The sequence below is a fragment of the Rhipicephalus microplus genome, chromosome 8 (assembly GCF_043290135.1).
Source record: "Rhipicephalus microplus isolate Deutch F79 chromosome 8, USDA_Rmic, whole genome shotgun sequence".
NCBI lineage: Eukaryota > Metazoa > Arthropoda > Arachnida > Ixodida > Ixodidae > Rhipicephalus > Rhipicephalus microplus.
In genome coordinates, this window is record NC_134707.1 from 60,211,185 (window position 1) to 60,233,225 (window position 22,041).

The 22,041-nt window shown below is 48.1% G+C and overlaps 1 protein-coding gene across 1 annotated transcript; it reads right to left on the reverse strand.

Annotated features, from left to right (window-relative positions):
• Positions 1 to 5,246: 5,246 nt before the first annotated feature.
• LOC142768551 (uncharacterized) lies at positions 5,247 to 17,933 on the reverse strand. Its single transcript, XM_075870550.1, has 2 exons — positions 17,021 to 17,933; positions 5,247 to 6,727 (listed from the first exon to the last, which is right to left on the reverse strand). The coding sequence occupies exons 1-2, from the start codon at positions 17,920 to 17,922 to the stop codon at positions 6,493 to 6,495; spliced, it is 1,137 nt and encodes a 378-aa protein (XP_075726665.1). The 5' UTR covers positions 17,923 to 17,933; the 3' UTR covers positions 5,247 to 6,492.
• Between the last annotated feature and the right edge of the window lie 4,108 nt (positions 17,934 to 22,041).

Genomic DNA, 22,041 nt, shown 5'->3' on the forward strand with positions numbered 1-22,041 from the left:
AGTGGAAGGACCTCCGGCGTGAACAAAAGGCGTTCCAAGAAGCACACCACCTCGAAGACGCCGGCCAGTGCTGTCGTCCAGACATCGTCGGGCGCACCTCTTGCGTCGACCAAAGATGTCGAACCGGAAAGCACTCGTGCGACGTCGCCCGATAACGTCGACAGAGTCTTCGATGAAGCGGTGGCAGTTCATGGTCACACCCATCATCGTCGTCAGAGGCGCAGCAAGTCTAAGAAGCACGTTAAAAAGGGCGACGGCAAGCGGCACTCCAGGAACACGAAGGAAGACCTTGCCGTGGCTTCGGCCACTGTGATGACCGGAGGTGAGCTTCTGCCGGTGTCGACCACGGACAATTACGGTTACGGCGGCCCCTTCAAGGTCGAGGGCTCCGATGCGGTGTCGACGCCGTTCAAGAAACCGAGCCTGGTGTCTGCGCCGTCGCAGCCATTCTATGCGCTGCCACCCACTGCAGACGTCACACTGACGGGTACCGACACGGCGTTGTTGCCGGGCGGCCAACGGCACGCACCCAGGTTTAGCACGGTGATCAACGGCGACGACGTGACGGTCCACTTGGACCTGACTAGCCGTGACAGGGCGGCCATGTTCTGGCCGTTCGGCCGCAGGGGGAAGAAGAAGAGACAACCTGAGCAGCCCTGAAAGACCGCGCGTTCGAAATAAACGCTTATTTAGTGGTTGCGACTCCAGGGCGCGCATAGTGCGCTGTATTGCTGCTTTCGCAGCGCCAGTAAATGTATTAACCCTTAGCGGTTCTCATTTGGTCATTTCTGTCGCATGTAGGGGCCCTTGAGGTTACAGAATAGTGCAGAGTTAGTCGCACGTATTGTTTCCGGATGCACATACAAAAGATGGCCGAAACAAGGCTTGAGTGACGTCCTTTATGCATCCGCCTAAGAACACTTGAAAGTGGAAGCCATCCGGCATGGCTATAAAAAATTCCCACCCACAGTAGGCTCGATACATAGCTATCCAAACCGAAGGATCTAGCTAACCTGAGACTAGGGCAGCGGAGCTAAGAGACCGGGGCCGTCGGCACGCGACATCGTGGTAACATTTAGGACGATGAAGGAACAGTTAGTCTTGCTAGCTTGGTGCGTCCCCATTGACACAATTTATGACGAGCAATCGTTCAGAGGCAAACGGCACATAGCTGGATTTCTGTCTCCATCTCACGCGTTTTTCTTCTCTTGGAAGTTGCCCTTATAATAACCAGCGCTTGTCCGGCCTATACGTGGTACGTGCCCGGCCCCTGTACATTTCTTCTTAATTTCAACTGTTATATCCTTCCCCCTTTGTTCTCTTACCCACTCTGCTCTCTTCCCGTCTCTTGAGGTTACAGCTATAGAATTTTCCTTGTTATCGCCCGCTGCCCGAGTTTTGGTCTCGTATCAGCTTTCGCTGTAAAAACTCGAATACCAAGGATATGTGGTCACATAACGAGATCTCAACCTGGGTCCATTGCGTGCCAGCCCAGCATTCTACCATTGAGCCACGCCTTTTTTTAATTTATTCCAGAGCTTCAACAGTTTTCGACAGAACAAATTTTGTACAACTGTTCCATGAACAATAGTGATTCCATGCGCGGTACCCAATCGGGCATATCGTTTTGCATTTTTTTTTGCAGTTCCAGAAACGAAGTTTAGGACTCGCGAAAGTATTCCATAGCTCGTTGTGCGTCGACATCAGCATGAAGTTCAGCCATGCGCGGTGCTTGGGACTCGTTCGCAAACTTGCCTTAGGCAGGCTTGATGTCGGGAAAGGAATCGCGTTAACATGAGTATTAAAGCGTTTTAAAACAGCAAAGGAACATTCAGGCGTCACACGATGCGAACCGTGTAACTAGTGGGTCGTCCGATGCCCCAAAACATTACAAAAGCTTGTTCTTAAACACCCTTTAAGTGTGGCACATACCCACTTCATGCGTAATTATTCAACGTCGTCAGCCACGGAAGGCAACGCGAAATTCGTTACAAGTTTTTAGCGGATATTACACTTCTCCGAAGAATGACGAATGATAGCTTAGTGAATACCGGCCTACTATGCAGAAATTATGAATATTTATAGCATATTGGGTAGCATATACCATGTGCTTCTAGAGTTTACCCAAAGAGTGTTAAAAAAAGGTTTTGAGAGGCCGCTCTTCTATAGCTTTCGCTGTGACTGTGCTGCGCCTTCCGCGCAGGCCTGGCGTGTTTTGTTCAAGTCACTCTCGTGGTTCGGCTCCGCAGTTACTACCGCTGAGCCGAACCACAACTGAACTAAGTAGACATATATTTTGATAACTTACTGTGCCTCGCGACGTATTTCAAAGTGCTGTGTTCTGCCGAGACTGTTGCGCATTGCCTTAGTTTTTATGCAAGATAGTTTTCAGCCTCGTGTAGATTGTTCTAAATGAATACTTCATCTCCTCCTCGCAGAAATTGTAGGATTGGAGTCGGTTGTGAGCGAAGGATCGCGATGGGTGCAATGAACGTGGTGAACGCTAATCAGAATTGAAGTTCGGCATTGTGCGGCAGTCATTTACTCAACTACAAAGCCATGTCAGTGCTTCTAACTGCTTCGAAAAAAAAAACAATTCGGCAGATCCCACGTACCTTGACAATCGACGTTATGCGAGGCATGCGGAGAGAAACTGACCGTTTTGAAAATTCAATTTATTTAGCGAAGCGTCATGAAACGACGCTAAATACATATTGTCGCGGTGCAGCGCGAACCAAAGGCAGATGAACGTTGACACAGCGACTCTCAGCAGCCGAACAGCAAGATCGCCTTCTTTTTCTTCGATCAGCCAGAGCCCCACTATCTGGTGTCCGCCAAATCCCCTTATTGTCGTTTTACTGGTGGACCAAAACGACAATAAGGGGATTTGGCGGACACCAGATAGTGGGGCTCTGGCTGATCGAAGAAAAAGAAGGCGATCTTGCTGTTCGGCTGCTGAGAGTCGCTGTGTCAACGTTCATCTGCCTTTGGTTCGCGCTGCACCGCGACAATATATAAATGTAGCGCACTAGACTTATGTAGAACAGTGGCAGATATATGAGACTTCGAACATACTACCGTTCTCTCAGTTCTATAAATTTTGCTTAGCGACATTGATTTTCCGGGATATTAAACGCGGTTATACCGCCTTTTCAAACAAATATTTAAACAGACAAGTGGCATACAACCGACGTACTACATCATTGACAGGATCAACACCACGGACTAACTACGGCACTAAAAGACTAGATTATCAAATAATTTCTTTGCGTAATTCACACCCATACTTAATCAAACAAGCCAATGAAACCACATGTATTTCTTGTTAAAAAACAAGTAAAGCTACTTATCTTGTCTCCTCCTAATGTGTAAGTTTTCAATGATGTATCGTAAAATGCTGATGTTTACCTTTGGTTTGTTTTGCAAGTGCTTCATGCGCTAAGATATTTACTTACTCTATTACAGTTTGTAAAATCTTTTTCTTATATATATAATGAAGTGTTTTTTATTTTGTTTTTTATCAATTGCATACTCCATAATAACGAGTTAATTATTTCTATTTGTTGGCATATTTTCCTGGTTTTTATTGCTGACTTCCGTTCCTGCTGCAGGACATGCAATTCCGAGGTAAAGGTATCGTCAGAAGACATATTAGTCTCCTTTTTCCTTACCTCGTGCACGTATTTCTCTTGTACATATGTCTGAAATTAGGAAAGAAAATAGATTAAAAATAAATATTTATATAGCAGGTTTTTCCGCACTTGCGCTACAATGCCAACAGGCACATGACTGATAGCAACACCGTAAACGATAAGCTGATATGATCACCGCTGGTGATCACGAGAGTGACAGCCTTTGACACTGCTGCATAAACCAACCTGAGCGCATGACGCCTTACTATACAATTGACGTTAGCCCGACACGAGGGCTGTATCACAGAAGTATACAAATGTAATGCTTATAAAATTTTGTAGCCAGCACTGCAGCCGCAATTGACGCTTGACGAACACTATAGGGTCTATTTAAAAGGTAGTTCCGACACCGGGCATGATGACTACGGGGTAGAATGCTCGATTGCAACGCAGAATGCTTGCTTTCGATTCCTGCTTGGACCTTGGCATTCATTACTTGCATTTGCTGGGTCAACGCTGCCGATGTCAAGTTTTTACTTATTTGTTTATTTATTTATTTTTATTTACAGAATACTGCAAGCTTGAATCAGAGCCCACGCAGCAGTGGAAACAAGCACTTGTACAAAAAACATTCACAATCAATCTGTAGTCTACGCTCGCAAACTACACACAAAATAATACTCTCATACATACGAGTGTATACATATACCAATTCATATTCAACAGCATCTTCGCCACGTAAATCAATAGCAATTCGTGACATGTAGAATAAGTATATGCACGCAAAACTATTCACACCACTACATACTCGCAATGTAACTCATGAAGCAGCAACAGGAGTACTACGTTAACACATTCGTGTAAACGGCTGGGATCACACGTGCACGTGCGTTCCTGCAAATACCTCCCCACCCCCATCCAAAATCATTTTTTGATTGATATGCGGGGTTTAACGTCCCAAAACCACCATATGATTATGAGAAACGCCGTAGTGGAGGGCTCCGGAAATGCCGACCACCTGGGGTTCTTTAACGTGGCGCCCAAATCTGAGCACACGGCCCTGCAACATTCCCGCCTCCATCGGAAATGCAGCCGCCGCAGCTGGGATTTGATCCTGCAACCTGCGGGTCAGCAGCCGAGTACCTTAGCCACTATACCGCGGCGGGGCCACCCAAAATTATCAATTTGGCTTGTTTATATATACATTCACAGATGCAAACGCAGGCATGAACATACATAAAGTATGGTTGAACCCTCCCGAAAAAGAAATTTCTGGCTGCACTACTCAAAGCAGGGGTGGAGGGCAACTGTGGATGCGGGCGTGTATAATTACTGTAGCATATACCGTAACTCTACGGGGGTGCGGAGGAAGAGAGACCAGAGTGATGAATTGTGTAGCAGGAAAGAGGTATTCCGTGAAGAAAAACTTACTCATATTCATAGTCACAGACTTTACTCGCGCCAATTGTCATGCACAGATACTCGCGTTTAAGCATTCACACAGTCCGTTCATTGACACACTCACATCCACTCAGCCTGAAGTGTTCACGATCCCCCTTAGGAAAATTGTGGCTTGGAAGCCTATTTGCGAGCTAAAAAAAAAAAACGCGTAGGTAATAGATGTAAAGCTGCTAAGCTACCTCTATCGCTGTGTCCACTCTGCAATAGTGCGAGCAGGGAAGCACAGCGTTAGAAAAAACAACTTTCTCAACGTCCGTAAACGCGCGTTCGATAAAAATGGCGATTGTATACCGTTAACGCTACATTATATTTACTAGGTTCACACTTATAAGACTCGCTCGCTGGATTTCGTGCCGACCGGTTGTGCCCCCGCGAACTCCGACGACAGCCCAGCTCTGGCCGACTGGGCTTGCCCAACGCCATCTCCTGACGCCGACAAGAGCTCTCGCCGAGTGGTGCCTCGTCCTCGGACTCCTGCGACCGTGTCCATCTTTCATATCTTCTCCTAACTTCCGTCGTTCGCTGTCCCTGCGCCTCGCTCTCTCCTTCCTTTCTCCCCCTCTGTCTCTTTACCTTTTAATCCTATCCTCTTAATCCCTCTTTTACCCCAACCCCTCGTGAGCTACTGTTGAGGTATCCTCCCCCTGAGAAAGACAGTTATGGGGCTCACTTTTCTCTTCTTTTCATTTAAAATCACTCACACACACTTATAACGTGCTCTGTGCGTTTTCTGTGCCTGTAATTAAGCACATTAGACCCGTCGCGTACATTTTCAAGTCGAACGGTTTACATAGGCCTGTACCTGGCAAAACAAACTATGTAATACAAACACATTAGAGCCATTACGAGCGAGTACAAGTCGAACGGCGTACATAAGCCTTTAGTTGGCGCAAGTAAGAATGTGCAACAAACACATTAGCGCAGTCACGTGTAATCACAAGTTTAACGGCATACATTGCCTCTAGTTTGCGCAAGTAACAATGTACCACAAACACATTAGCGCTGTCACGTGCAATCTCAAGTAGAATGGTGCAAATAGGCCTCTTTTTGGTGCAAGTAACGATGGGCAACCACCCCATTAGCGACGTCACGTGCAAGCACAAGTAGAATATGTCCATGGGCCTTCGTTTGGTACAACTAATAACGTGCAACAAACACATTAGCGCTGTCTCGTACAATCACAAGTCGAAGGGCGTACACAGACCTGTAGTTGGCGCAAGTAACAATGTATAATAAGCGCTTTAAATAAAGATGAACCTGGGATACACAGAACTTGCGCAATCCCAGAAGCTCCACGTCTAACGTCCGCGGCAGACATCATCTGTATATCCTTTGTCGTTCGTCGCGTTACGCAAAATCTTGCAACCGAAAACGACCCACGAAGCTTATCGCCCTCTCTTCAATGGGAACGTCCGAACCGAGCGCGTAAATGCTTGAAGAATCGTGTTTGGGCGACAACTTCTAAAGCTAGAACCGTACAACTCGCAGCGCAGCCAGACATGTAAGCGAGTAAATGAAATTTCATTTGCTCGGACGTGTTTTCTTCGACCATGCTGTCGGGCTCCACGAGTGTTCTGTGAGGCTTGGAAAGTCCAGCTTCCGCAATGGCAAGGAGGAGGCGCCTGTGCTGGTATCTGAAATGAAGCGTGCAGGGTAACTTATTGTCAAGCTATCTGCAGAGAGGACATAATAACGTGTTAAAAATAACCTTCTAACGAAGCCGGAGATATATATATATATATATATATATATATATATATATATATATATATATATATATATTTTACTGTTTGCGCACAAGTAAGGAGCCCGGCTACTTTTTGGCTCTTGAGTGACTGTTGAGCATACATCTAAGAAACGAGAAATGAAGAGAAGTACATGGAAAAAAAAACACACGAGCAGACACATGTAAAACACACTCTCACATCAAACACAATCACAACGTATAAAGAAATGTCCGAAAGCCAATGATTTATGTCACTAACAATGTCTCTAGTCATTGAATCCAACCGACACAACATATCAGTCGTGTAGTCCTTACGGGAACGAATTTCTCACCCGAACTTAAGATTTCTATCCTGAGATTGTGGTGCTTTAGACACCTATACCTTTACGCATTCTGCTTGCGAACGTAAGCAGATGGTGTCTTGTGAACGAACACGGGTTGTGAGCTCCAACGACGGCCTCGCGCAATATCGTCATTCGAACCGATGTCATCCAACCACGGTGCACAGAGTCCGGCAGACGCCGTTTGGCGACTTGAGGACAGGCTCGCAACGCTAGTCGTGAGAAGTGCGACTCGAAACTTTCAGGCCGGGTGATCCTCAACAGGTAGGGGGGCCCTTAATTTGGAGGGATCCACCGCAGTAATCCGGCGTCCGTATTTTCAAAGATATAGATACCCCCCCCCCCTCAATATCTTTCCTAGGAGAAGAAGAAGTCTCTTGAAGAGCCATAGATTAAAGGATACAAACAAACAAACAAACGAAGAACGCTTGTTTCAGCGCTCTGTTTCATTTTAGTGAAATAATCGGTCTTTTGAGGTGCCTCGCCTCTCCGTCTTGCGGTGATGGACACGGAGCATGCCAGAGGCCCGCCTGGTCACAGGTCCTCACACCCGTCAACCACAAGGAAGCGAGCTGGCTCTCCCAGTGACACTGAGGACACCGATCTCTACTCTATGTCGGAAGACGACACATCCGATGGCAGCTTTATACCTGTCCGGGATTGTCACAGAACGAGCGCTAAAAAAGAGCGCGCCGCCAAATTCTTGCGACAACGGGCGGGAGAAACGCCGCGAGGTCAAAAGAAAAAAAAAGAAAGCAAACGTCCAAGGCTCCCCGGGCGCGCGCTCTCCCCGCAGAAGCGTGGCTTCATCTACGAACCTCCTCACCCCACAACGGCGGCCGAGCAAGCACTCGATTTTTCCAGAACGAAAGGGGCGGGGTCATACCGAGTTGACTCACCGGCCGGAGAGGGCATTCCCACCGTCTCGCCCTCTTCCCAGCTTTCGCTGCGTATCGCGCCGACGAAATGACGAGAAGCGTCTGGAATGTCGCGCGCAAGGTATTTAACCGAGCAGCCGAGATGAGAGATCAGGAGAAGACGGAAGTTAACGCCGGAGCGCGTAGGGATTCCGCCGTGTAGTCGGCGAAGGTTTCGTCAGTAGTGACGAAGCAGGAGATGAAGAGGATTTCCACCTGAGGGGTGAAGGCTCGAGCTACAGGCAAGAGCGTGTGTTTACCGCTATCGAGCGAAGACGCGTGGCAACAGCTGCGTGTGTGAAACCGACGTATTTCCGGCGAAGAAGTTTGAAGCTTGGAGAGTGGCCATTTGAGGACGCGAGGTTTCCTGGAAGAGAAACTTCGGCGAGGTTTCCTGGAAGAGAAACTTCAGAGGGCGCGGAACGACAACAACGCTGGTCTTTGAGTGAGTGATTCTCGGAAGAGTTTCATCCAGACTTTTGTTCCAAGAACTTTGGACTGGATAGGTTTTCTATCTCTTTAGGGCCAAACAACGAAACGTTCCTTTCCTCAGTGAGGAAGCCTTCATTTTTGTGAGGCCGCCTTATGTCACTCTGAAAGCTTCCTCACTAAGGAGCCGTTGAGGAGCCCTCGGTGAAGGCTTCCTTGGCGCTTCCTCAGCTTAAGGTTGCTTTGGGGCTACCTTCGTGCGCCCTTAGGTCCGCTCCTTGCCCTGAACGAGCGCTTCGCCTCACAGCTAGCCCACGTGATGTTTTCGTTTTCGAGGCAACCCTCTCACCCCACCCCTGTGGGGAGACGCGAGCGGCGAGCGTGCGTGCACTGCACCACGGAGGAAGGAAAGGAAACCTTTTTCCTTCCTCCGTGGGGCGTTTCAATGTTGCTAGAATGCACCACGTTTTGCGCTCAACTACGGTGGCTTTTCACATTCAGTAATCGTAGTTTGAAGAAAGCGTACACGCGTCTCTATATTAACACTTCAATTTGGAAGTAATGTGGTGATCCAACTTTTTTTTACAGAATAAACGCTTGTGAGCAAAGCTTATATTCGATAATCTCGAACGCAGGAGCGCGGCAACCATTCCTCCCGCGAGGACGGGTTAAGGGAGCTTTCAGAGTACGCTTGCTTCCTCCGTCGGTACTTGGTTGTAAGGAAGCCTCACGTAAGGAGAGGACGCGGTCAAAGGAAAGGAACGTTTCGTTGTTTGGGCCTTAGTCTTTAAGTGTCTTGGTCGTTCAATGCATGCGACTGCATTGTAGTGCGTATCGTTGTCTGTGTCCGTTGTTTTGAGTGTGGCTGATTGTACTGTGTAGTACGTTGTTTGATTGGTGACGTATTTTATGTAACTATCGTGGAGTGTGCATTCTTGTGTATTGTTTTCGATCTGCCAATTTTGAGAATATAATATTTGTTTTGTTTATCAACTCTCGGCTCTGACTTGTTCTTTGGGCCACAGCCGGCGTCTGCTGGCGCGCCAATAAGGACCACTTCTAAATTGTCCATGCTTTCGTGGTGCGGTTCGGGGGGCCGATACTTCGGCTCTAGGAATTAGCCCGGTGATCGCCTCCCTAATTAACGGGACCGGTGTGACAGGGATAAGAGGGCAAAGAGAAGAACGGCGAATACAGCAGCATCAGCTCCTGCAAGCACAGCGACTGTGCATTCAAGGCCTGCGCGCTGGCCGCACGTCATCATCTTCATGCCCGAAGATCCATCAAGCAACCTGCGGCTCCTGAACAGGCAAGCCCTTTCGGTTGCTCTCGAATGTGCGGTGCCACATCAAATAAGGACGTACGAGTAAACACAAGGAAGAACATTCTCGCCATAGACGTGCACGATGTGAGTGCGCTAGGACAGCTGCAGCAAATGACTGAGCTAGGTGGCATTAAAATGCGCCCCTTTATCCCGATGGATGACAAATCAATTGCCGGTGTAATTTATGACATCGACACTGCCATTCCTAATGCTGACTTGTCTACCCTCATCAAGCCTGCAAACGAGGGAACTGTCATTACGCAAGTGCGGCGCCTTGGAAATGCGCGCTGCGTAAAAGTGTTTTTCAAGGGAGATTGCATACCGTCCCACGTTAAAGTTGGACATTTTCGACATCCGGTTCGACCATTCATCCAAAAGCCACTTCAATGTCATCAGTACTTCAGGCTAGGACACGTCAAGGGCGTATGCCCCAACTTACGACTGTGTCCCCGCTGCGCTGAACCTCATGCTGAAGACACCTGTCGGGCGACTACTCTGAAGTGCGCCAACTGCAGTGGTCCTCATGCTGCCTCGTCGAAAGACTGTCCTCGAATCCAAAAGGAGCGCGCGGTTCTCAGACAAATGGCCCGAGACAACTCAACACACAGGGAGGCAGCCGAAGTAGTCCGGCGTCGGCGTCGACGTCGGCATCATCGAAAGTCTTCAAAGAAGGCACATTCCCGAGACGCTCCTTCCCACTCTTTAGCGGTTCTATCCAGTAGCGCCGCGAAAGGGCCCACCACTTCTACGAAAGAAACAGAGAAGCCTCCTTCTGTAGAGGAATGGCCCACGCTCCTGACGCGCTCTTCTGCCAAGGAACCTCTGCAGGTTGTGGCCACACAAGAGCCGTCTCCAACCATGGAAGATTTGCCTAAAACTGATCGTCAAGTGATCTCGGTGCTGCGTTCCCTTATAGAAGCCATCCGAGCGATATTAGTCGACATGAAGACACCATCTGCTCGAAGCGCACTTGGATTATTGGACGCCCTAAGCCCAGTGCTTGAATCTCTCAACTAGGAAGATGGCTACTCACACCTCAACATTTCTTAAAGAAGTCAAGGCTGCATCCGTCATCCAATGGAACGCCAGAGGACTAAAATCACGCCTTTCAGATTTTCGTCAGTTTGTGTTTACCAACGTGTTTCCAATCATCGTCATTTGTGAACCCAATTTGTCGAAACCAATAACACTATCGGGGTACGAAGCTGTCATGTCTTCAACGAACGGTGCGTGCAGCAAAATCATCGTCTTTGTTCGTCGTGAACTGACGTATGTTGTGCAACCAATTGCACCTCACGATGACAATCAGTATTTCTGCATCACTGTGAAAAAGAACCAACTCATGTTTACTCTCATAGGCGTTTATATATCGCCGTCAAGTAATCTCGATTCCAGGAGAAGAGCGGATATTTTGAGAGTGTGTCCTGCACCATGGGTCCTCATAGGTGATTTCAATGCGCACAATCACGCATGGGGAAGTACGCGGACAAATGCAAGAGGACGCAGGTTAGCAAACATCGCCTACAACTATGGCCTTACTCTCCTGAACGACGGCAGCCCCACTTTTCTTCGAGGTGTGACATACGGCAGCTGTCTCGACCTTGCTTTTGTCTCCAACTCCCTCGCGAGATACGTCAAGTGGTTTCCAGATGTTGAGACACGAGGAAGTGATCACATTCCAATCTACCTTAACATCAAAGGCTTGTCTAGTTATGGTCCACGGGCGACCATTCGAGCAGTCCAATGGGCCAACTTCAAATCTGACATGGAAGATGCTTGCAGCGATGGCCTACGTTCTGGGTTAGAGGAAACAATTAAGAGCACAATGCAAAACGCCACTCGCATGGTGACGATATCTTCCACACGAAACGACTTTGATATAGAGCTGGAGCGACTCCGAGCACTGCGACGCCGGGCGGAGCGTCGGTATCGGCGTACAAAATCAATTCACGATCTTAGGGCAGCCAGGAGGATGCAAAAGAAGATTCGGCGTCGCATGGATAGATTAGCGTCGGAACGATGGACAACGTTTTGCCAGTCACTAGACCCTCGCAAGCCACTCTCACACATTTGGAAAACGGTGCAAGGTCTGCGTCACCCTACGGAACAGCGCTTTCCATTCAAAGCGCTCGCGCTATTTCAAAGGAGGCAAGAGATCGATGTCGCAGAAGATTTCTGTGCGCAGATCGCCAACCAAGCCACTCGTCCAGATTCTCCAGTGAGAGGTGACGTCCCCCGTTCCCATGACTACCACATGGACCTCCTTTTTACAATGGAGGAACTCGAGGCGGCACTAGCTCTCTGCAGGCGTTGAACTTCTCCGGGCCCAGATGGTATTCCGTACCGAGCCTTGTGCAACCTTGGGGAAGGTGCAAGGAGAGAACTGTTGAGCCTCTACAACATCTCGTGGCAGGATGGCTATGTTCCTGATGACTGGAAAGTAAGCCGCTTGTTACCCATCTTGAAGCAGGGCAAATCCCCACTCGAACTAACCTCATACCGCCCAATAGCACTGGCCAGCTGCGTAGGGAAGATAATGGAACGGATGATACTAGGCCACCTGGAGTGGTATCTTGAATACCACAAGATTTATCCGAATTCGATGGCTGGTTTCCGACGCGACCGCTCTTCTATTGACAATGTCGTTGATCTAGTTTCGTACGTTCAGCACGAAAGATCCCGCAAGCGACTATCTGCAGCTCTGTTTCTAGATGTGAAAGGCGCTTATGATAATGTACTACATGAAGCCATTTTGGGTGCTCTTGCGGTCGTTGGCCTTGGTGGTCGAGTCTTTCGGTGGATTTCGAGTTACCTGGCTGCAAGATCATTTTTTGTGTTAACAGAAGATGGCCCAACTACGCGACGCTATACTTCCAGGGGTGTTCCTCGAGGCGGAGTTCTTAGCCCGACGCTATTCAATCTTGCACTAATTGGCCTTGCTTAATACTTGCCAAGCACCATTAAAATCTCAATATACGCAGACGACATCTGTGTCTGGACATCGGCAGTCACACGTCCTCAGATACGTTCCCGGCTTCAAAAAGCAGCAACTATGATTGCCAACTACTTGTTCAAACAAGGTCTCAGCATATCACCAGAAAAATGCGCGCTGGTGGCTTTCACTCGTAAAGCAATGACCCCTTATGTCATCTCAATCTGCGGGCGACCGATTTCTTACGCCAAAACCCACCGGTTTCTGGGCATCATTATTGATAGGGACCTCTGTTGGAGTCCGCATGTGACCTATATGAAGAAGCGCCTGACCGCTATTTCTCAACTGTTCAAGTTCCTGGCAGGAAAGACGTGGGGGATGTCAGTAGACGCAATGATGGAGCTCTACAGGGCCCTGTTTCTCGGTTTCCTCAGATATAGCTTCCCCGTGCTTAGCAATACCTGCAAGACCAATGTTCGTATTTTACAGGCTGTACAAGCCCAAGCGCTGAGAGTGTGCCTCGGTCTGCCCAGATGTACGTCAACAGAAGCAACAATTGCAATTGCTGGTGACTATCCAATACAAGCTCACATTGTTGTTGAAGTCCTGAGAACACACATCCGACACTTCGCACGTGCCTCCGGCCATCACCTTGCACTGCTGCCTTCAGAGAGGCGCCAAGCATCGTTCGCCAAAATTATCGTGAAATACAACGATAAACTTCCCTCGGGCTTCACTCATGCATCTAAACCATCCATACCACCTTGGTGTCTTATTCGACCCACAGTGCATCTTAGTGTACCAGGGATCCGGAGGAAATCTGAGTTTTCGTCGCCCGTGCTGAAACAACTGTCTCTTCTTCTTTTGCACGAGAAATATTCAGACAGCATACATGTATACACCGATGGTTCCACGAACCACCAGTGTTCGTCAGGGGCAGTAGTTATCCCAGCAAGATGTGTTACCATCAGCTTTAGCACTGACCACTCCACGCCATCTACAGCAGCGGAACTAGCTGCTTTGCGCGCTGCACTTTGTGTGATCAATCGGGAACCACCGCAACAATGGTCGATTTTCAGCGACTCAAGGGCTGCCCTACAATCTGTGCTCTCAGCACTGCGTCGCGGCCCGTACGAACAGCTTGTTTTCGAAATTCGATGCCTTCTCCACACTTTATTCGAGAAAGGGCATCATGTGACGCTTCAATGGCTGCCAAGTCATTGCGGCATCACAGGGAACGAACATGCCGATACTGCCGCGCGGGCAGCCCTTGAAGGAACACGAGAAGAAGCCATACCACTTTCGAGGACTGATGTTGCCAGTAATCTTCGACGACTTGCGCGTGAAATCACGTTTTCACTATGGTGCCTACCAAGCATCGATACGAATCGTCAACACCACCTGTCCTCTTTGATGGCTCTCCGCATGCCCACTGGACTCGATCAAAGAGAAGCCACCCTACTTCATCGCTTATGGCTAGGAGTGGCATTTACAAAATCTTACTCCTTTGTCATAGGAATGGCCGACAACGCTCTCTGCGATGCCTGTCATTGCGAAGAGACGCTACACCACATCCTGTGTGACTGTCCATTGTATGAAATCCAGAGACAGTCACTGGCGTCTGCTTTTGCGCGCATCGACAACAGCCAAATGTCTGTGGACACTATTCTGTCAAGTGCCCGAGAGAAGACACTGCAACAGAAGGCGACGAAAGCTCTGTTGAAATTCCTACGCGACACCGACTTGAACAAGCGACTGTAACAGCAAGTCACACACCGCGAAAGACAAGACTGGACTATGACTTAGTGTGCGCGCATGTGCTGCCGAATGTGCTGTTTCTATCTTCCCTCTCTGCTCTCTTTCATCTCCCCCATCCCTCTCCCATGCGCAGGGTAGCAAACCGGCTGCCTATAGGCTGGTTAACCTCCTTGCCTTTCTTTTCCCTCTATTTTCCTTCCTTCCTTTCCTAGAATCCTGATATATTTTCCGTCGGCAACCTTAATCGCGAATATACGCAGAAATTCGAAGCAGTGCACGATTGTGCGGGACACGACACGACATCGCAGTCGACACTGCCGAAACGCCAGCTAGCAGCGAAATTCTTACCGCATCCCTACAGTTTTCGGTACAGCTATAGAGCTTGGCCCCTGAAAGCGAGGGAATCGCGGGACGTTAGTTCGTCGCGGAGCAGAGCTGCACAGCGAGAAAATTTGTGCTCGGAAGGCCTTTGAAGTATACGCTGACCTGTTGGGAAGAAATTAACGTGTTCTGCCAAATGTAGGAAGTATCTACGCTCAAGCGCTGTAGGCGCGTTTTTGCGGTGCTGGTCAAAGACGATGTTACTTTTTAGGGGCGAAGCTCCTTAAGGCGTGGGTCGGTCGTCCATGATGTATGTAGTTGTAGTAGGTAGGCACCTCTAGTTTAGTTCTTGGAGCCTTTACTAGATGGCGGTACTTGTAGTTGATGAAAAGATGCGAGATGTTATAAAACTAGATGGCGGTACTTGTAGTTGATGATGAAAGATGCGAGACCTTAATAGGAATGATTTCACATATATGGCACATGTAATTGGTAGAAGGCAATCGTACGCTAAGGTGCGCGGTGTAATAAAACCCGTTCGCTGTTGGCGCGCGCTCGGAGTGTCTAACCTTGAATAGGGGGTGAATTGCACGGAATAGTTTCACGGTTTACCGATGATTATTTCCGGAGCTTCGCCCCACTCATCATCATTCACCCCGTGAATATATTGCAATTTTTTTTTTGCTGAAAGCTGCAGCAGGTGGTGACGTAGGAATAGTGGGAAATCAGTAAACACATCTGCGAAGAATGTTCTAAAGATGAATGCTTCTCTATGGTTAACACAATTATACCGATTTTCCGCTTATAGTACATGTCGACGCACCGCGCCTTGAACTGCGGAGTAAGGGCAAGGGAATTGTTGAAGCAGGAAAATATTACGCCATCTCCCACTTAATTAGAGGAACCACGTGGGGATGAGAAGCAGCGGTGATGTTCACCTGTGTTTCCATTTGTATGTTTACGTGTATGTTTCATTTGTGAGCTTGTCGAGCTGGCATATGTTGTGTACCGCTTATGTTACGCCCCTCCCATTTTGTGTATCACTCTGTGTATTCTGCACAGCGAATTAATGTATGCCCTATATTTCATCAAATTTTAAATTACTTCAACACCCGGTGCTGCTAGGAGTGCGCAACGGAGTGAGCACGCGCAGCATTAGACAATTATAGTTTACGGTTAGCGTAATAGCGAAGGTTAAGGGAATGGCGTTACCGTGCAGCAAACGAATTTTCGTTGTGGACAGCGTCTTATAGTTTAGCGGGATATTGTTTACGTGGCTTACGTGCCACAGCTGGGATGGTGGCGCCACCTATCAGATGGTGAATAAGTTAACGACAGTGAAAAGGAAAAAGAAAATGAGAATGTTTGTCAATGCTACCACGCGAAGCATTGTTACAAGTTTATTTTACTAATAATACAAGCAAATAATAATGAACCACGCACCAAACTCGAAAAAAAATATGTTGCCGATTTGTTTACATTAATTAGGCCTAGACGCGTTCGAAATGGAAAGCTATCACAAAAATTACGCCAACATATCTGTAATAATTGGTCATCGAAGCTAACTGAAGGCAAGCGAAACCACTGTAAACAGTCATTTGCTGCGAACAAGGTGAATCTTTCAACAACTACGTCAAAATCACTTCGAAGTGGGCGTCCGAGAGCGCCGCCATGTTTACGTACACTACGTACACTTACGCTACCACGGTAACCTTAAATCTGAAAAATACCGCGCGTACTGTAAGCGGTACGGGTAACGTACGTATCTGCGCATGCGCACTTCGATTCCGGTATCACGGTACGCCCAGTATCCCGGTAAGCCCGGTATACTATAACTGTTGTGGCAAAGCCGTTGAATTATATACAAGCGCGCAGCTGTGGCGGAGGAATAAATGGGAGAGAAGAAACGAAGTGGAGGAAGCCACCTCCTCCACCTCACCTCCTCGCGTGCGCGCGAGAGTTAGGCGCATGCGCAGTGTGGCAGTGGACGGTCGCCGAGGTACTGACATAGCCCCCAGCAAAACCTGTTCCGCATGTAAAATAATGGCAATACCAACTCACCGAATTCTAAATTGCTTTCTCTTTCTCATAGTGTGCGTTCTGTGTTCAGTGGTTATGGCCGTGCGCTTTCCAGCAACACTGTGAAAGATCGCATTGCACAACAAGTAAGGCATCTTACCTGATTGGATTCAGGGTGTGTATTGCAGATACTTGAATCAGAGTGAAGAAATGGTCCCCAGTGACGAGCTTCCACTGCGAGGCTGCTGCTACTTCGTCGTCAGAGCAAACAGAAAGGGCAATGTGAGTTCGGGCCTGGGTTCTGCGGTAGCAGTCGAAGTCAGATACAGTCGAAGCGGCGCCGAAAATGTCATTCATTCCTGCCGTCACAAAAACTCCTTGCAGGGGTGTGGTTTGGGGAGTGAAAGAAAACAAGAGCGTATCAAACCAGTTCCTTTCAAAGCAAAGAGTCAAAGCACGATCGTTGACCGCACGAAAGAGTTCTGGGTAGGATTCCACAACCTTGACAGCCCGCGGGGCCGACTGAATAGCGGTGATGCTTGACTGGACGTAATTGCCCAGAACCACCATGCCCAAAGCCCAGACTGCGACGGCCAAGCCTCGGAATGTTGGAGCGTTTGCTATCGACGAAGCCGGAGACCTTCCCAGGAAGGTGGACACAAAGAACATGAAAACACGGGATCCGTGTTGCCGTATTTGTCTCCGGTAGAAGAGACGGCAACGGACAGTCATGTACAGAGCCAAGAGGCCATAGTGAATGAAGATAGCTGTAGTTGACAAAATGAGAGAACGCCAGGAATCAATGAAGGTGGTTTCGTAGACAGTTTCCTTTGCAGTGAAGAAACAAAGCGGTGCCGGCGAATACTGGGCACCGATGAATATGTCAGGGATAAGAGAAACGCTTCCTCGCACTGGAGGAATGTACAGGTCAGCACCAATTGTGAGCAAAGAAAATATGGTACCTGTCGCCTCGTCAACGGTGTTGTTCAGTGATCTGTATGCGTCGACAAGAGCCAAGCGTTCCGGCTTCAGGTTCCTCCCGCCCCATTTTTGATCCTTCATTATTACTCGTAACTTGTGCCCTTTGGGGAAACTCCCTTCGGACCTATTTTCGGTGAACAAGTCTGACGCCTGCACCGTCTTTCGTGAGTCACACTGGCGATACCTGTCCTCGGGAGCGCTAATATCTGCATCGGTGACGGTTACCACTTCACAATAAGCGTTAAAAACGTCTCGTAGGACTCCGGTATGGGACTTCACCGATGCGAAAATGAGGTTTTTCTTGTGCTCCAAAGTTGATTGCATCAACCGTTTCTTGGTATACTTCGGCACCTCGGACCAGGTGTCAAGCAGAAAGATCAATCTGTACTCCGGTAGCTTATAGAAATCATTATTGATTTCGAGCTCTCTACCGCAATGATCTGAATTATATCCATAGAATTCAGCGCACAGGCTTGTCACTGAAGTAGGAATGAACTTGATTGGAATAGGCAGATCGTTCAGACTCCCGAGGAGGCTTTCCATGTCCGACAAAGAATACAGTAACACTGGACGCCCGGGAGATGCTTTTGAGGCGTTCATTATGCTTAACATGGTCGGATACATTGAAGCCCTACTCGCGAAGTGACTGCTCAATAATATTAAAGTGGCAAAGATATTTCTGACAACAATTTTCATTGGTATTCTTTGAAGCTACGATAGGTAAAAGAACTGTACTTGTTGCAAGCCTCCTATTTAAAGGCTGTTGCGGTCAGTGCTTTAGCACATAGTCCTATATATTACAGGAATGCATCGCGAGTTCCACATTTATTTAAGAGAAGCTGCTCGTGCAGTCTGCAATAAATCATTCGTATTACAAACATTAGAAACTAATTTTCTACGTCGGCGAGAAGCTTAATTTCGTTTTCAAGACAACGGATTACGAATGTTGATGCGAAAGCCAGAAATGGACAAGCTCGTTTCGAGTGTGAGTCCGTTAACTCCGGAATACGCAATGAGTGGCACACTCACACCGCTCTTGCAATAACACGGTAGCGTAGCTTTCTTAATTGGCAGCAGGAGGTCCTTGGCGACGCGCTATGGAATATCACTTGCGGGATTGAAATTTCAGTTTGCGTGGAATGATAACGACAGTCGCTTCAATGTTAGCTCATTAGGCCGCCCGTTTATTACCGTCTCATTTGAGTAGGGCCCGAAGCGAGATATTGATGGTACTCACTAGTGCATAATTACTAAGAGTGCAATGATGCTTCTAATTAATTTTCTTTTTTTTTCAAGAGCTTTATTCCCTCCCCCCTCCTCCACCCACCGTATTTGGAACTCTCTAGATTCTTATTTTCTGGCTTGCTCTGCCAGATGTACTGCAGTGCAGCCACGCCCAAGTCTTGGATGGAGTGACAGTTGGACTAATCGGGAAGTCCGTGTCGCTCAAATATTGCCTCCATGCGCCGCTGATTACATCACTCGATCATAAATGCACATGTAAAGAGATTTTTCATTAGGCATGTTTGTTTTTCCTCGAGGCTGATTTGGATTGTCTGCAGCAATTTACAGGATTGATTACGCGGCGCGCAATAAATTTAATTCAACCGGTGCAATTCTTTCTGTACATTATAAATGGAGCCTTTGTTTTGTGTTTCTTTATTTTTACGATGTCGAACTTGGTGTGTAAGTAAGCAATAAGACTAGTGCATTCTGACTGCATACCTGCGAATCTGTGATTTAGTTCTTTCTACCCACTCCTAAAACAGCACAGCGTTGTTTCTAAAAGGATTTACGGATGCAGCAGCTTATGGGACAGAGCTCCTTTTATGACATTCGTATGGGATCTCATACTTTTGGTGGCTAAGAAAAGGTTCGCGATTTCACAAAAAGCCATGGTATCACCATGTACCTGCTGTGAGCCTCATCTTATTGATGATTTGATTGATATGTGGAGTTTAACGACCCAATACCGCCATATGATTATGGGAGACGCCGTAGTGGAGGGCTCCGGAAATTTCGACCACCTGGGGTTCTTTAACGTGCACCCAAGTTTGAGCACTCGGGCCTACAACATTTCCACCTCCATCGGAAATGCAGCCGCCGCAGCCGGGATTCGAGCCCGCGACCTGCGGGTCAGCAGCCGAGTACCTTAGCCACTAGACCACCGCAGCAGGGCAAGAGGGATCGATCGACAGACAGACAGACAGACAGACAGACAGACAGACAGACAGACAGACAGACAGACAGACAGACAGACAGACAGACAGACAGACAGACAGACAGACAGATAGATAGATAGATAGATAGATAGATAGATAGATAGATAGATAGATAGATAGATAGATAGATAGATAGATAGATAGATAGATAGATAGATAGATAGATAGACAGACAGATAGATAGAGAAAGAGAGAGAGAGAGAGAGAGAGAGAGAGAGAGAGAGAGAGAGAGAGAGAGAGATGCACATTGCACATACAGGCATTGTGCCATCTCCCGACCGGGCTGCAGAAATTAGATGCCTTTCTCCTTTTCTAATTACTACCACCACCACCACCGCTTCCACCACATACTACAGGGTTTCACAGGGGATTGCTCAGTGATGTTGCCTGGCAGAATTGTAGAGTTCGTGTGGCTTTCTGGGCTGATGTACTTGAAGACCATGTACCCAAGATCTTCTCCTTAGTAAAGGGACGATCATCCACTCTCCTCAAGGTACACCGGAGAGTCTACCAATCTTGTTCGAAGTCAGGACGCTGGCACAGGACGACAGTCAAGTTTCTTCACAGTTGCACTTGTCATTCTTGGATGAGTCAGTCATACCAATGCGATAGCTGAATGAGTTGGTGAAGGTTTACATCCGGACCCACAACCGACCCAGAATTGTAGCGTCACGTGGCGAAGTCTTTCATGGCACACCCAGTTTACAAGGAAGACGTTAGTTTTATTTATCGCCTTCACTACCCTTACTACAAATGATATCTCGTGCTCACCACTCGCTTGTTCATAAAACACTTCTAGTGTCCGAAATAAGCCCTGGGCCAGTCGGGATTTCGCGCTTTTCGACTACACGCTGGTACCTCCGCTTGCGCAGTCACGAACCTACAAAAACTAAGTGAGATCAGTTTTTCGCACGTGACAGTCGTGCGAGGAAATGTGACTCAAGAGACAGTGGAAAACATTATAAAGGGTGCTTACCAGCGCAAACGACACGGCAGGAGGGGACAGGAGAAGAAACGAGACAGAGCGCTCAACTCGGCAAGTGGTAACTGCGATCATGTTGACGACAACATGAGGCTGGAGCGAAGAAGTCAGGAAAGGGCCCGTTATATGTGGAACGGGCACGCAACAGCGTGACAACGAAAGGTAGGCGACGATTCACAACAGACATGTCTCGTATACCGACCAATCGAAAGCCCACTTCATCCTGACGCCAGGTGAACAAACCGTTGGCGTCACATATTGCGCAGCGCCCCGCCGCGGTGGTCTAGTGGCTAAGGTGCTGACCCGCGAATCACGGGATCGAATCCCGGCCCGGCTGCGGCGGCTGCATTTCCGATGGAGGTGGAAATGTTGTAGGCCCATGTGCTCAGATTTGGCTGCACGTTAAAGAACCCCAGGTGGTCGAAATTTCTGGAGCCCCTCCACTACGGCGTCTCTGATAATCATATGGTGGTTTTGGGACGTTAAACCCCACATGTCAATCAATCAATAAGTCAATCAATCACAAATTGCGCGGAAAGAGTGGGAAACGCGGGAAAAAATAATGCGTTCGTTCTTCACACGTGTGATTTCAGAGGTTGTTTGCGGGGCATTTTGATATTTGGGGTTTAACGTCCCAAAACCACTATATGATTATGAGAGACGCCGTAGTGGAGGGCTCCGGAAATTTAGACCACCTGGGGTTCTTTAACGTGCACCCAAATCTGAGCACACGGGCCTACAACATTTCCGCCTCCATCGGAAATGCAGCCGCCGCAGCCGGGATTCGAACCCGCGCCCTGCGGGTCAGCAGCCGAGTACCTTAGCCACTAGACCACCGCGGCGGTGCGGGGCATTTTAAACGGGAAATTTTAAGTCCACAGAATATGCAAGTTTAAGATCTGTCTGTTATCGTCTATATCGCGGGTTGGTTTTGTTGCCGCCTTACTATATATAGGATGCTAACTTTACCGTTTTGCATCTTGAACACACTGCAAA

Bases quoted from the DNA above. Each gene is read 5' to 3' on its own strand.
- LOC142768551 (XM_075870550.1), bottom strand. From the start codon at position 17,922: ATGAAGGATCAAAAATGGGGCGGGAGGAACCTGAAGCCGGAACGCTTG. The intron at 6,728-17,020 runs GTAAGATGCCTT...GCTTCATTTCAG, and splicing joins CACACCCTGAATCCAATCAG to ATACCAGCACAGGCGCCTCC.